This window comes from Tursiops truncatus, chromosome 4 (assembly GCF_011762595.2).
Source record: "Tursiops truncatus isolate mTurTru1 chromosome 4, mTurTru1.mat.Y, whole genome shotgun sequence".
Taxonomy (NCBI): domain Eukaryota; kingdom Metazoa; phylum Chordata; class Mammalia; order Artiodactyla; family Delphinidae; genus Tursiops; species Tursiops truncatus.
This window is the reverse complement of record NC_047037.1, coordinates 62,903,498-62,917,728: the sequence shown is the minus strand read 5'-3', so window position 1 is coordinate 62,917,728 and position 14,231 is coordinate 62,903,498. Positions and strand designations below refer to the sequence as shown.

At 48.9% G+C, this 14,231-nt stretch overlaps 1 protein-coding gene across 2 annotated transcripts in view; it reads left to right on the top strand.

Annotated features, from left to right (window-relative positions):
- DGKG (diacylglycerol kinase gamma) overlaps window positions 1–14,231 on the top strand; it is a 212,015-nt gene that overhangs the window by 94,883 nt on the left and 102,901 nt on the right. Inside the window, exons 11-17 of one of the 2 annotated variants that reach the window (XM_073803991.1) lie at window positions 220–308; window positions 3,389–3,505; window positions 4,510–4,602; window positions 6,165–6,224; window positions 8,726–8,805; window positions 9,972–10,046; window positions 12,623–12,708. In XM_073803991.1, coding sequence (XP_073660092.1) covers window positions 220–308; window positions 3,389–3,505; window positions 4,510–4,602; window positions 6,165–6,224; window positions 8,726–8,805; window positions 9,972–10,046; window positions 12,623–12,708 — 600 coding nt within the window. The remainder of the gene's footprint in view (window positions 1–219; window positions 309–3,388; window positions 3,506–4,509; window positions 4,603–6,164; window positions 6,225–8,725; window positions 8,806–9,971; window positions 10,047–12,622; window positions 12,709–14,231) is intronic. The other variant, XM_033855609.2, reaches the window with a different exon arrangement.

The window sequence follows — 14,231 nt, the reverse complement described above, 5'->3', positions numbered from 1 at the left end:
GGTAGGGTGCAGGAGCATGTCTGGGAGATAGTCATGGACTCTTCTCAGTGAACAACTGGAGACTTGAATTGCCATTAGGCAAGGCCAGCTCCATATGTCCCCTGCCCCTGACTGGCCACGCAGAGGGAGGCATGGGCCTCAGCTGGGGTGGGGGGCAGGGGGATGGCTGACCTTCCCTATGTGGTCACTCACAGTCACTTTTCTTATTTTTATTTTCAGACTGTAAATACACCGTCCATGAACGCTGTGTATCCAAAAACATTCCTGGGTGTATCAAAACGAACTCAAAAACCAAAAGGGGAGGAGAGGTTGGTGATACCTATTGTCTTCTTCTCCTGCATGCTGTGTCCCAGGCAACATGTCCATCTCCACAGATTCCTGGGCAGGAAGGGGCTTTGGGAGCTTTATACAGTCCCTTCTCTGCCTTGAGGACCACCCTTAAACCATCTTGTCCATCCATCAATCCATTTAGCATCTCCCTGGTGCCCACGGTGTGCCAGATCCTGTGCCAGGGGGTATGCAGGTTAAAAGGTGGTCCTCAGCCTGGAGGACTGTGCAGTCTAGTGGGAGGAGACAGGCATGTAAGCGAAGCGCAAAGTAGCGAGCTGTGCAGTAGCAATAGGGCTGTGTGGGACATGCAGTTGAGGCACCAAGGGTGGCGGACAGGGAAGGTTTCACCAAAAAGATGGCATTTGAGTTGTGTCTTGAACCCAAATCAGCGGGATCTCATAAGGAATCAAGGAGGACAAGGCACCCCAGGCTGGAGAAGTCTCAAGTGTGAAGGCGTGGAGACGTGGCTTATTATCGGATCTGTACTTGGTTCCGTGTGACTGGGATAGAGGATGCTTAGAAGGAAGCGGCGGGAGATGTGCTGCAGAACTGGTGAGATCCAGGTCTTGTGAGGCCAGCTGAGGACTTGGGAAGGGGTTTCATTTGTAGCTAAGGGGCCGTTGAAGAGCTTTGAGTACATGAGGAGGTGTTTGGGTTTGCAGATTAGGTTAATTGCTCTGACCATGGTGCCAGAGAGAGATCAGATCAGAGGGGATGAAAAAAACTTTTCCAACAGTTCAGGCAAGAGTTAATGCTGCCCTAGGGCCTGACTGGGGTGGCGTCTGCACTCACCCACTATGCTCTGCTACGTCTGCAGTAGCACAGTGATGGCTGTGTCTGTGCTGAGTGAGTGTCCCCCAGCCACGCCGGTTGTTGAGTGTTTTGGCTGTCCCACTGGCTAAGGTGGAAGACATAAAGGGAGAGTCTGAGAGATAATTTGGAAGGTCCTACCACAAGGACCTGGTGACAATCGTGTAGGGGATGAGAGAGGGAGAGAGGTTGGAAATGGCTACCAGGTTTCTAAGGTGGCCATTGGCTGGTACCATTCACTGAGTCTGGAAATAGACTCTTCTTCAAATTAGCAGGGGAAAGGCACTCCGAGTTCCTGCGGAGGGAAAACCCCATTGAGGAATCTGAGTCAGGAGATGGTTAGCAGGTGGGAGTGGTATCCAGCCCTCCCCCAGTAGGACTCCGAGAGAGAAGGGCACCTCCAGGGACACGCATGCATGCCTGTGAGACGCCGCGTGGCCTCTTGTCTACTCGTTCCGTACCACGCCCATACACACACTGTTCCATGTCCATGCCTTTCACCAGGACATATGGTGCACCTCCTGGGCTCAGGCCCTAAGCCTGCACTCCTGCCATTGCCACACTTGGAACAGAGGGAGGCCTCTGAGGGACCAGCAGGGCACATTCACGACCTTCTGAGTCTCCTGAGGCAACCTAAGTCTTTAACCATCTCTTCTGACCCTGGAAGAGGATGGAGAAGGTAACGTGGTGTTGGGAGACTGCCGTGGACTTGGAGTCAGGAGACCTGGCCATGAGTCCCTGCTTGGCCACTTACCAGCCGTGGAACCTAGGACCAGTTACTTAACCTCTCTGCAGCCTCATATATTTTCTCTGTAAAGTAAAAATAATAATAATCTCAGAACAAATTCATTGTGACCATGTAGATGACAAATTGATTAGCAAACTGAGTTCTTTATACCCTCAGGGGTGAATGGCAGAAGGAGAAACTACAAAGTACATGTGACACATCTTCTAGAGCAACAGTTTTACCAAAAATCTTTTGGAAGGAGGACACAGTAACTTAACTGATAAGTAATTTAAAACTTTTACCTAATACAGACATGGATGGTGTCATGCAGATATTCCATGTGTTTTTAATATTGTGCTTGCAGTTGGCACTTCAGGCTATGTCCCCACGTTCCCCCAGAGTCCATATCCACCCCTTCCGCTATTCAGGATACCCTGGTGAAAAATTTTTTGAGGAGTTCTATAGAATTCCCGGGGGACTTAACTGAGGGCTCAGACCCCCAGAATTTGGTGTCATGGGTCGCTTTGCATTTATAGTCACACACGTACACATGCATTCACACCTGCTTCCCAAGTTCCTGGGCTGCTTCAGGGGCATGTCCTGGCCAAGAGGCAGGTACAACACGCTCTCCAGGAAACAGATGTGAAAGCTGCTGGCTGATGACCCACACTAATCCCTTGGGGCTTTCTCTCTAACTTCCTTCCTGAGTGCTTCTCAACCTTGGCTGCATGTGATAATCACTCAGTGTGCTCTAAAACATACTAATGATGGGTCTCATCCCCAGAGACTCTAATTTATTTTGTCTGGAGTGAGGGCTGGGCATTAGGACTTCTAGATGCCGGCCAGGTGGTCCTGAGGGGCTGCTAAGGCTGAGAGGCACCGACCCATAGAAGACAGAGGGGGAAGGGATTCCCCATCAGGGGCACCCCCCCAAGGGCCAGGACTGTGCCAGGAAGGCCCTTCCAAATGTGCTGTCTCGTTGAATCCTCCCAGAAAACCCAGAGGTGGGGCATTTGATGCCAATTTCTGCAGATGAAGGACCTGAGACTCAGAGAGGTCCAGGAACTGGCCAAAGGTCACCCCGCTGCAAAGTGGAAGATCAATGACTCCAACCAGTTTTGTCTGTAGCCCAAGCCCTGCTGCGTTTCCCTGCACCCCACTGCCTTCCAGAAAAGGGCACACACAAATACATCCCTTTGCAAAGAGTTCTGGTGACACACAGATGAACTGCAAGACGAGATGCTCAGAGACTTGACTGCCAGGGGGGGTGAACTGTTCAAAGAGCAGGCAAAGTGGCTTTCCATCCACCTCGATTAGCATGATAGAGGTTAGGTAGGGAGTGACCACACTGGTGCAGTTCAGCAAAGCAGCCTGGCATCCAGAAGTGCACCCACTAGACAGGAACCAACCCTCTCTGGCCTCCCCGCTCCCTGCGCTCCTCCCCGACCCTTCTCCTCAGGCCCAGGGCCCTGGGATGCGGTTCTGCAGCCTTCCCTGGTATCCTTCACTTCCCTCCTGCAGGGGACGCAGCATGCGTGGGTGGAAGGGAATTCCTCTGTCAAGTGTGACTGGTGCCACAAAAGTATCAACTGCTACCAGAGTGTCACCGCGCGGCACTGCCTGTGGTGCCGGATGACGGTGGGTTGGCGCCCAGGGCAGTCCTGCTGCTTTTCAGTGTGGTTTTTTGCTCAAGCATCCTGCCAGAGGGCATGAGCAGAGCTACGTGGGCAAAGCTAGAGAGGGAGCCTAGAGCCCCTGTTCAGTGCCCTAAGTCTAACTGCCTCCAGTAAATCACCAAGATGCCCAGAGGGAGGGCACCCCCCAGGGCTGCTTAAGAAGAAGCTGACCAGTCTGCTCTCTTTGTGGCCAGGCAGCTGTGAACAGCAGGCTGGACCATTAACTTCCTTCGCCTGGGTGTTGTCTGGGCCGGGGGCACTGACAGAGTGGGAGAGGAATTAGATACTCAGTCACCTGCATCAGAGGAAGGCATACTCCTGACAGCAACCCCACTGCCTGGACAAGAGGCCTGTGCCCACTGCCATCATCCATGACAAATGTCCACTTCCTCCTTGGACACCTGGAGCTGCCTGACCTGCCTTCCAAAGCAGACTCAGTGCCGTGTCTTGTCCCCTTGACTGGGTATCAGCCTCAGAAAGGACGTGTCAGACTGCAGAACTCTTAAAATGCAGAGGTCGAGTCATGGGGTTCATCTCCAGCCTCTCATGGGTTTGTTCAACAAGATCTCCTTCCTTCCAGTGTCTCAGAGCCTAGGGAGCAAATATCCCATGGGGGCTCTGGAATCCACGTGGGGGTGCTATACGGACAGGCCACAGGCCTGCTCGGGACCGTTTTGCTCCAGCTGCCATGGGCAGCACTTGGTCTCCTTTCTCTGCCCACAGCAGACTTGGCACCCATAACCAAGCACAGACACCGGTACACACTACACACCACAGACACCAGTACACACTACACACCACACACTCTCTCTCTCTCTCTCTCTCTGCTATACTGTGAAAGCCAGCAGTGCATCAGGATTTAGAGGAGCACTAGGCAACCTGCCTCCCTAGTAAATTTCTGAACCCTCATACTTGACATTTCCTTGATCACTTTCACTTAACTCTCATCTTCATTTTTTCCTCCAGTTTCACCGCAAATGTGAATTGTCAACTTTGTGTGACGGTGGGGAGCTCAGAGACCATATTTTGCTGCCCACGTCAATATGCCCCATCACCCGGGTAAGTGCTGCCACCCCGATGGGGCTCTGGCTCCCCTGCAACCCCAGCTCATGTTTCAGATGCAGGCAGCATTCAGACAGTCACACCCCTCCGAGGGCTCCCTCAGCAACTCTTAGGATTTGTGTTTTCAGCCCAAGTTTAAAAGAGGTCAGTGCTGCACAGTCAGATTGTCCGGGAAAACTTCCCTGACTAAAATGATTCCAACCGCTGGCCACCCAGAATGCTCTGAAATGGCCCAGCAAGGAAAGTGCATTCATTCTAAGCACCTTGCAGGCAGATCACATATATGGAACCTCAGTGAACACCTGTGCACAGCTAGGCTTCCCAGGCCTCCCTTGTCCCTGTCACCCTGTCTCCTGTGTCCAAACATGGACCTCCCTCTGCCTTGAAGATTTCCACTTGGGTGTCACAGCCCTTCTTGGAAATGAAAGATGCAAACGTAAACTCTATTTATCCCCATCTGAAACTTTCTCTGTCTCCTGTGTTGAAGACCCCTCTTTCAAGCCAGGCACCAAACACCTTAACTGTCCTCCTTCCATGTTAAAGATGCTGCTGAGTTCCACTGATTCCTCACATCTCACCCTGGACTTGACCATCTTCTTTCTTATTAAAAACTAGAGAAAAAAACCCACCACTTTAAAAACTATTTGGCAGTATCTACTAAGTTGGAAATACACAAACTCTATGACTCAATAATTGCCCTCCCGTGAGAAATACGAGCCTTTATTCCACCAGAAGACATGTCCGGGAATGTTCCTATCAACTTTATTCATAACAATCAGGCACTGGAAGCAAGCTAAATGACCACTGACAAGAGAATAGGTAAATAAGTTGAGGCAGATTAGTATAATGGAATACTGCATTGCAATGGAAAACAACCATGCTTAGATGCAAAAATATGGATAATCCCAAAAATATAATGCTGAACAAAAGAACCTAGACTCAGAAAAGATATGGTCTATGATTCCATTGATATGAAATTCAAAAGCCAGGCAAAACCAGTAAGGTGTCAGGAGTCACAACAGAATTACGCCGGAAGAGGCAGTAGTTACGAGGGCGTATACGTATGCAGAAATTCACAGAACTCTAGATTTAAATTTGAGCATTTTACTATATGTGACATTAAACCTCAATGAAATGAATAATAAACATTGAAAAAACAAACAAACAAAATAGGACATATGACTTAGGATTACATCATTTAGGTAGTGCTTAACAGAGAAACCAGATCTGAGACCTTGCTTCTCAAAGCTCAGGCTTCTAAATCAACAAAGTAGATTTCTGCCCATTTCAGTGTTTCCTCTGAAACACTGTGTCCCTTCCAGTGTCTCGAAGTTAAAGTCAGGGCAAGTGATGACAACTGCCTGGAGAGTCCTTGAGAAACCCAAAGGGAACATTTCTTTTTTTACGTCCAAAGTCCCACTTTGAAAAACTCCTCCCTACACTATATTGGTTTTCTATTCTCTTCCTTTATATTAACCATTTGTTTTTCTTCTGATTTCCTTTTTTGTAGTAGGCATTTTTTTTTTTCAAAAGATGCTTGTCTTTCCTCTCTTTTATAGGACAGGCAAGATGGGAAGTCTGATGGTAGCATGTCAGCCAAGGACGAACTTGTAACGCAGGTACCTCGGCGAGCCCCAAATCTACTCACTCGTTCTAAGCTGGTCCAAGGCTGTGGAGGGGAGAACAGGATTTGGCTTCTAGAGAAACACATCTCAACATCTGCTTTCTTATCTGATTGATTATATCACACAGGACACTGTATTTCCAGCCTCTGGGGTTACCTTTGACAACCACACTGTAGGCAAGTGGTGCGAAGGGAGGTTGGTTGATCCCGTGGCTGGCCGAACTGGCTTTATCACCTTTTTAGGAACACAATGCATGGAACTTCATTATGCATACTCCCTGAATAATAACAAGAATGTGACTTAAAGGTAGACAAGTAGGTTTTCCAGGACTGCCAAGCTGTCTGCAGAACGTGATCTGCCAGAACAGAGTTAACTAGATCCAAAAGTTCTTCTTCATCCTTAAACGTATATTTCAGAACTCGTTTTTTTAGCTGGATCCACCAATGAACTTCTCTTTGTGCCTTTCACGAAGTTCCAGGGAATGCAGGAAAGGCAGCCTGGTGAGGTAGAACAAGTACCAGAAAAGGAAATAGCACACCGGGGCCTTCTCCTCTGCCTCTGAACCTTAAGTTTCCTTGTTTGAAAGGGGGGGCGTAGCAATCCCTGCACTGCCCACCTCCCATAGATGCTCCTAGATTCAATGAGAACATGTAGATGAGTGTAAAACATAAGCAATGGTGCTTAATGTGGGAAAGCTCTAGACACCTTGAAAGGGAGAAAGTCAGATGGAGCACGCACACACACACACACACACACACACACACACACACACACACACACGGCGCAGGTATGTCAGTTGTTTACAGCTGGCATCTATCTGGTTATCCTGCATCTGTTCTGATTGGGCAGTGCCCATGCTGTACAGGTTGTTAAAACATTTTGGATATCACCCCCAGAGATAAAGAATTACTCCTTAAGCTCCAAGATGCTTCTGGGTTTCACACAAATAATCACCCTTGGCAGATGAGAAAATTCCTAAAATTTATAAAGGATGCTGCTGTCCGTTTCAAACAATATGGCCCTGTGTTTGGTGAATTTTTAGCGTGCAATCTGGAAAAGTAGGCATTAGATAGTGAATATGGAGCAAAGCTGCATCTCTACCGGTGTGTCCTTCTGCTGAAGATACAGGTATTTATCGAGTGCCCACTCTTGTATCTGGGGCAATGGGGCCCTTGGTAGAAAGGTTATACACACACACGCCCTGCTCCTGAGGCATTAAAATCCATTTGATGTTTTGTGATATTTACCTGAGAAAATAAAAAATAAAGACATACACAAATAAATGATAACAAAAGAAACCCAGAAGATATTATTGGGTTGGCCAAAAAGTTGGTTCTGGTTTTTCATAAGACCTTATGGAAAATCCCGAACGAACTTTTTGGCCAAACCAATATATGCTTCAAGTGCAATAGCTTTCGTTGCAATGATCAAGGAAAACTTCATAGAGGAAGTAGCTCTTGAATCGGGCCCTGAGAATGAGGAGTTCTTTTTTAAGAGGTTGCAAAGAAGGAAGTGGGCATTTCAGGAGGAGAAGAAACCAGTGTGAGCAGCCCCAAAGGGTGGGAATTAACTCCCTAGAAGGTACGAGCCAGGCTTGGCTGGAACTGCAGTGAACGTTAGAGTAATTAAGAGAGAACAGTAGATTGGGGCTGCACTTAAATGCCTTGCATGCCAGCTTAGGAGATCTGGATTTTATCCTCTGGGTAACGAGACATCTTTAAAGGTTTCTGAGCAGGAGTGGTATGACTAGTGATGTCCTGGGAAGGAACTGCATGGGGGCAGCATACAGGACTTCCCCTGAGGTGGGCAAGGCCCGAGCAGTGTGGGCACTGTGGCAGCTGCTGGAGATAAAGAGACATTCCAGGGAAAGAATTGGCAGGACAGGGTCTTCCCTGTATGCCTGGATGAGTAATAACAGTAGCCAGGAGAGAGGGCCAGGTTTGTGGGGAAAGAAGATAGGTCAGGTTTGGAGCGTGTTCTGGTGAGACATCTGGCTGAATGTACCCCCTGGACAGTGAGAAATGTGGAACCAGAGCTCAGGAGGAAAATGGGGGCTGGAAATGTGGATATGGAAGGTACTGGGGTGGAAGTATAGTTAACTCCATGGCTGTTACTTTATTTAGGTGTAGGCCGGATGGCCCTGACTTTTAAGATCATACTCAGTTGTATCCCTCACAAAATCTAATCTCGTGCCGTGGGCACAGTGCCACACCATTGTGAGTAATTTGAAGTTGTAATGCCATTGCCCCATCTCTGATCCCAACTTCAAACGCTTGTCACCATTAACACTACTTAAAGGCCATTAGGCTGGAGACACTTAGCTGTTTCATCCCTCAGAAAACTCAGCCAGTGGACCAGCACCTTACTGCCTCCTGACCTCCTCTCCTCCGTGCCTGGAACTGCTTCTCTCCCAGGAGCTGCCTTAGCATCCACTCTCATCGCATTCTTCCTATTGGCTGAAACAGAGCTAATTTCTTTTTCTTTTGCCTTTTAAGTATAAGATCATCCCCACCCCGGGTACCCACCCTCTGCTGGTTTTGGTGAACCCCAAGAGTGGAGGGAGACAAGGAGAAAGGTATGTTCTCTTCTTTTTCGAGATGGAGAGGCTAGGCCAACTGTAACCAAGGGGGCTGTGGACATGGCAGACCTGTGGTCCAATCCCAACCCTACCACAGACCGCTTGATGACCTGGTCCAAGGGACTTAATGTCCTTGTGCCTTGGTTTCCTCCCTGTAAAACGGAGGTAATAATCGTTTCTCCTCCCACAGGGGTGTCGTGAACATTAAAATAGACACAGTGCTAGCCTAGGGCCTGTCACGTGGGCCATTATTATGGTTCCCAGAATCAGACCAAGTTCTGAGACGTCCATTAACTTCCCAGCCTTGCAAGTCTTTTCTTGATTTAAGAGACGTGGCAGAGGCACCTGGTTGAGACCTCCTGGCCTATCCCACCCTTGAGAAAGCAGGGCACCCGTCTCATCAGTGAAGGAAACGCCCAGTCAGTGGGAAGCCCCAGGAGAAGGGGAGGGGAGGGGTGGCAAGGAGCAGAGCAGCTCTGCCTCCCAGTGTTCAGCTCTGGGGCAGGGTGATCTGGAATCCAGGTTTTAAAAAATAATAAGCAGGGTTTAAGCAAGAATTATGAGAGTCCCCACCCCAGTCCTAGGGGCGGAGCACCCCTCCTGAACTGACCTGATTAGCCTCAAGCTGGAGCCTTGAAACCAAGCCTAGATGTGGTCACTGCCCCCAGCCCTCCTCTGCCCCAACCCCACGTCCTGCGTGTCCTCCTGATCCCAGGATTTGGGGGACCTTTCCATAGAGGGTCCCTTGGTGCCTTTGTCTAGCCCACAAAGAGCAGAATCATCCTACCTAGAACATACGGAACATTTGGGAGAAGGTCTCCATGAAGGAGGAGGCTTTAGGAGAATGGAAATTCTGTTCTCCGGGTTGCTCTGTCCTGTCCTCTGTGCAAGGGGTGCTACTCCTGGGGTTGGAGACTGGAGTGCTGGATGGTGGGGAAGACCTTGAAATGGGGTGAGGGCATGGGTGAGGCCAGCCAGACCTGGGACTTCAGGGTCTGCAGGGCCTGCATGCACTCTTCTCCCCGCTTGGGTATAAATGCACCCACGTTCCCACCATCAATGGGCTGCAGAGGTACTTGCCCTCCTGTGACTTCTCACAATGACATTCCCCTTCTCTGTCTTGGTCTCTCTCTCTCGCTCTCTCTCTCTTTTTTTTCCCATAGAATTCTTCGGAAATTCCACTATCTGCTCAACCCCAAACAAGTTTTCAACCTGGACAATGGGGGGCCTACTCCAGGGTATGGAGATACGATCTTTACTTCTTATTTCTCCCCCACGCCCTTAGATCTCTAAAGAAGATAGCTTTTGGGGTCACGTTTTTTTTTTTGTCTCTTTCATCGGTGGACTTGTCCTTCCTGCCATTTCACTCCTTTTCTCTTTTCCTCATATCTACTCTTACTTCCTCCTGGAGATACTCAGGATCACCCGTTATGGCTAACTCTGGGAAGTAGCCTCCTGTACTTTATCCCAGAAAAAGTTGTTGATTTTGTAAGAGGGAGAAATTGCATATGTCATTTGTTGGCTTGACAAGAAGGGCGGGCTGGTAGATTACTTTAACTTATTTGCAAGGCCGTATTAGCTGGTATCTTCATACTGAATTATCAGGGAGAAGGAAAGAGTTTTCTTACCACTGTCTGTGTGTGTTTCAGAAATCTGTACAGCTGACTTAGAGTTCCACTGCATGTTCTGTTGTGGGGGCCTTTAAGGATCAAGATAATTGGTTGTTCAATGAAATCACTTTTTTCCTGAATCATCCAAGTTAGACGTTGTTAAGCTCCCCCTGGCCCTTCTCCTCCTGTCATTTGCCTATTGGCCATTTCCCTGCTCATCAGCAAAGTGTCAGGGAGATGGGGAACAATGAGAGGAGACAAGGCAGCCCCTCTGCAGCGCAACGCAAGGTCTACGGGAGGAGCTGGTCCTTGGGCTGGTGGCGGACATGATGAGCCCTGTAATCAGAGGCCCCTCCAGCATTAGGGCTGGAAGGTACCCAAAGACTGGTACCTTCTTACCAGCCAGAGACAGTGCACTAGAGACATCTGCCAGCCAGCCCAAAGCTATCTCAGTGCCAGGTCCTCAGACTTGGCACCTGCTAGGCTGGGCTTTCCAACACACAGCTGCTTTGCCCAACATCTGAACCTGCATTTCTACTCTGGGCTCAGCAAGACCTTAATAGGGACTGGAGTAAGGACTCTAAAAAGGAACTCTGTCCCTGTCTTTGGTTTGACACAAAGCTATTATTAAGGCAGCGTTGGTGCCAGACCCACTAAAGGGGAAAGAAACACGAATGTAGATTCAGCACCTCTGCCGTGACTTACCTGTAAAACTAACTTCAAAAGAGAGCCCACCCGTACGGCTGCGCGTACCATCACGGTCACCATGGTTGCCAATTACTGCTCCATTGTGACTGGTGACTGAGCGGCAGCCCACAAATACCTTTACCAGCCGGCTCTCTTTTAGGGCATTTTAATACTTGAATACAGACAGTACTCACTTAACTGCATCTATTCTCAATTGGTTTTGCCCAGGATGACAAGCCTGGTGGCTACTTCTAGAGCCACTGTACCCTGAGTATCTCTCCGTGCTGTACATGTCAGCCTGTAATCAGACAGGCTGTCTAGCTGAAGGGAGCCTCCATTCAGAACCCACTTCATACAGGAGAGCAGAATTCCGCAAGAGAAGGAGAGGGAAGGGGATGTTAATTTGCCCACGCATACGCTGGTGACTCAGAAGGGATCTTCTCAGATCACCGTGCAGGGCAAAGAGGAAATGCTGAGCTTCAGCTTCTCAAGCCCACCTCAAGGCCTCCACAGGTCATGTCTGTGCTGAAGCGGAGGTTCTTAACCTTTTTTGCGCCAGGAACCTATTTGGCAGTCTGATGAAGTCTATGGACCACTTCTTAATATTAAGATAATATTTTTTAATGTATAAAATGAAATATGTAGGAGTAACAGGGAAACTCATTATATTGAAAAGAACAGTTATCAAAAGGTTTAAAAACAAATTTGTGATAGGAGAATATATGTGATTTACTAAGACATTATATACCAAGTTCCAGAGACAGGTCTAGTAGCTATTGTAAATTAAAAGCAGCGATGAGCAGAAGTGATATAAAATGTCTGCCACAGCTGTAGTAAAACATCGAAATACCGGTGATTTCAGCCGCTTCACAGAGTCACAGGTATTGTTAATACCTCTGTGATTTGTGGCCTACATACATAATTGAAGGAAATGCTAAATTTCACTTAGAGCTTTAGGGAAGTTAAGAGTGTGACATTTTCTTCCAGTTCGTGGCCCTCTGGCTGCTACTCCCAGACCCCTTAGATACGCATTTCAGGTTAAGGGCCCTGCTCTAAAGGGTTAAGACCCCCGAGGGGAGATGGTGCTCCCTCCACTTAGGTGTGGGTGGGATGAGGATGCAGCCAGCTCAGTGCATCTGACTTAAAGGGGAGGTCGTGAGGACAGAGCAGGTGAGAGAGCCGGAGAGGAGTCAGAATGCTGGGGGTTAGTTGTATCAGTGTCGAAATAAGCAAACTATGGACTCCTCTGCCTAAATCGTAGAGAATTTCTAGAAAACCATTTTCTGTGTTGAATGTCGAGTCAGCATCTCCTTATACAAAGACGGCTCCATGGGATTCATACTCAATGGCATTGCTTAGTTAAGTTCTGGTTTTATCAAATTAAGTGACCCTTTCAACCCCCAAAGGAATCAAGGTCATAACATACTCCCAGGGAAGGGAGCGGGCAGGGGACTCTGACTCAAGGAGTGTCAAAGGTCAGCCTGTAAACAAAACCGTTTTGGCCTTTCTACTTCCAGACTCAACTTTTTCCGTGATACTCCAGACTTCCGTGTCTTGGCCTGCGGAGGAGATGGGACAGTTGGCTGGATTTTGGATTGCATTGGTAAGAATGGGCTGGAAGGGCCTTTGCAGTTGACTTATCCTAAATATATTTAAAGTCAGAGGAAGGCAATCAACAAGAAAGAGAAACGGAGCCATGTTTTGTTCATCCTTGTTTCTACTCTTGGACCAGTGCTTGCCTAAATATCTACTTTGGGTGGAAAAAAGAATAAAAGATAATGGAAGGATTCCCACTGGTACAGATGTCACAGCTTAGTTTCAGGCCTTGCTTCATAAATAGCTGTCATGGCCGATATTTAGGCAGTTGCAGGACGGGCCAGATGGGGGGTTGCGGGGAAAAGGAGCAGGGCTGGGACTCCAGGCAGGTCCAGGGTGCTGGATAAGGGCCAAAGAACTAAGCATTGATGCATAGCCCGGGGCAAGACACCTTGAGATGAACACCCGCAGCTGGAGCCCAGAAAGCACACCTCGAAAGCACAGATGAATGCAAGCGAAGTAGCGCCATGGTGGGCTGCGTCCAACAGGCCGAGATCCAAAAGGCTGTAGGGAGGGTAGGGAGGGCACAGGCTGGGTATCAGGAGGCCTGGGTCTAGTCCAGCTCTGCCTAGATCTGTGGGTCCTTGGACACAGCACCACCGGTAAATGATGGAGAATGATTCTGAAATTCTTGGACGAGGGGTATATTCAAGATCTAACCCTGGAGCACCCAGATGCACACTGGGACATGGGACATAAGCCTAGGAAAGCAGCCAGGGGTATTGCTGGGGAGGGCGGTCATCAAAGTCCGAGATGTCCCAGAGCAACAAGCCCTGCGCTGCTTTGGTCTTTTCGTCCTTCATTCCCCAAATCCTAGCTGTGCACCTCCAGATGCCCAGCGCCCCTCAAGGCACTGGTGGTGCAGCAGTGAACAGAGGACAAATATCCTACCCTCACGGAGTTTCCTTTCTAGAGGGAAGAGGCGGGCAATAAACAAAGAAATAAGTGAAACATACAGTGTGTTGGGGAAAAGGGGGAAAGGGAGCTCGGCGGAGGGAGTGGGGTTGCAATCTAAGACCAGGTGGTTCCGAAGGCCTTGAGGAGCAGTTGACATTTGCATGGAGACCTGGAGGAGGGTGAGCCTTGCAGATACCTGAGGGTGGAAGGAACAGCAAATACAAAGGCCCTGAGGTAGGAGCAGGCCAGGCTGCCAAAGGCAGTGGGAAGGCTGCGGAGCGTGCCTGGCGTGTAGTGCGTGAGGGTAGAGTGGCAGGGGATAAAGCAGAGATAATGCAGGGCCAAGTCACTAGGACATGTAGGACATTATACAGAATGTGGCTTTCATACTGGGAAGGTCCCAAGATGCTGGATGGTTTTAAGCAAAGCAGGGACACAATGGATTACAGAAACAGAAAAGGGTGGAAGCTGGCAGACCAGTTAGGAGGCTCCTGCAGTAATCCAAGGAGGGGGAACTGTGCCGTGGACCACAGTAGTGACAGAGGAGGTGGTGAGAAGGAGTCAGATATCTTTTGAAGGTGGAGCCTGCAAGATTTGCTGACAGACTTCATGTGGGAGATGAGGGAAAGGAAG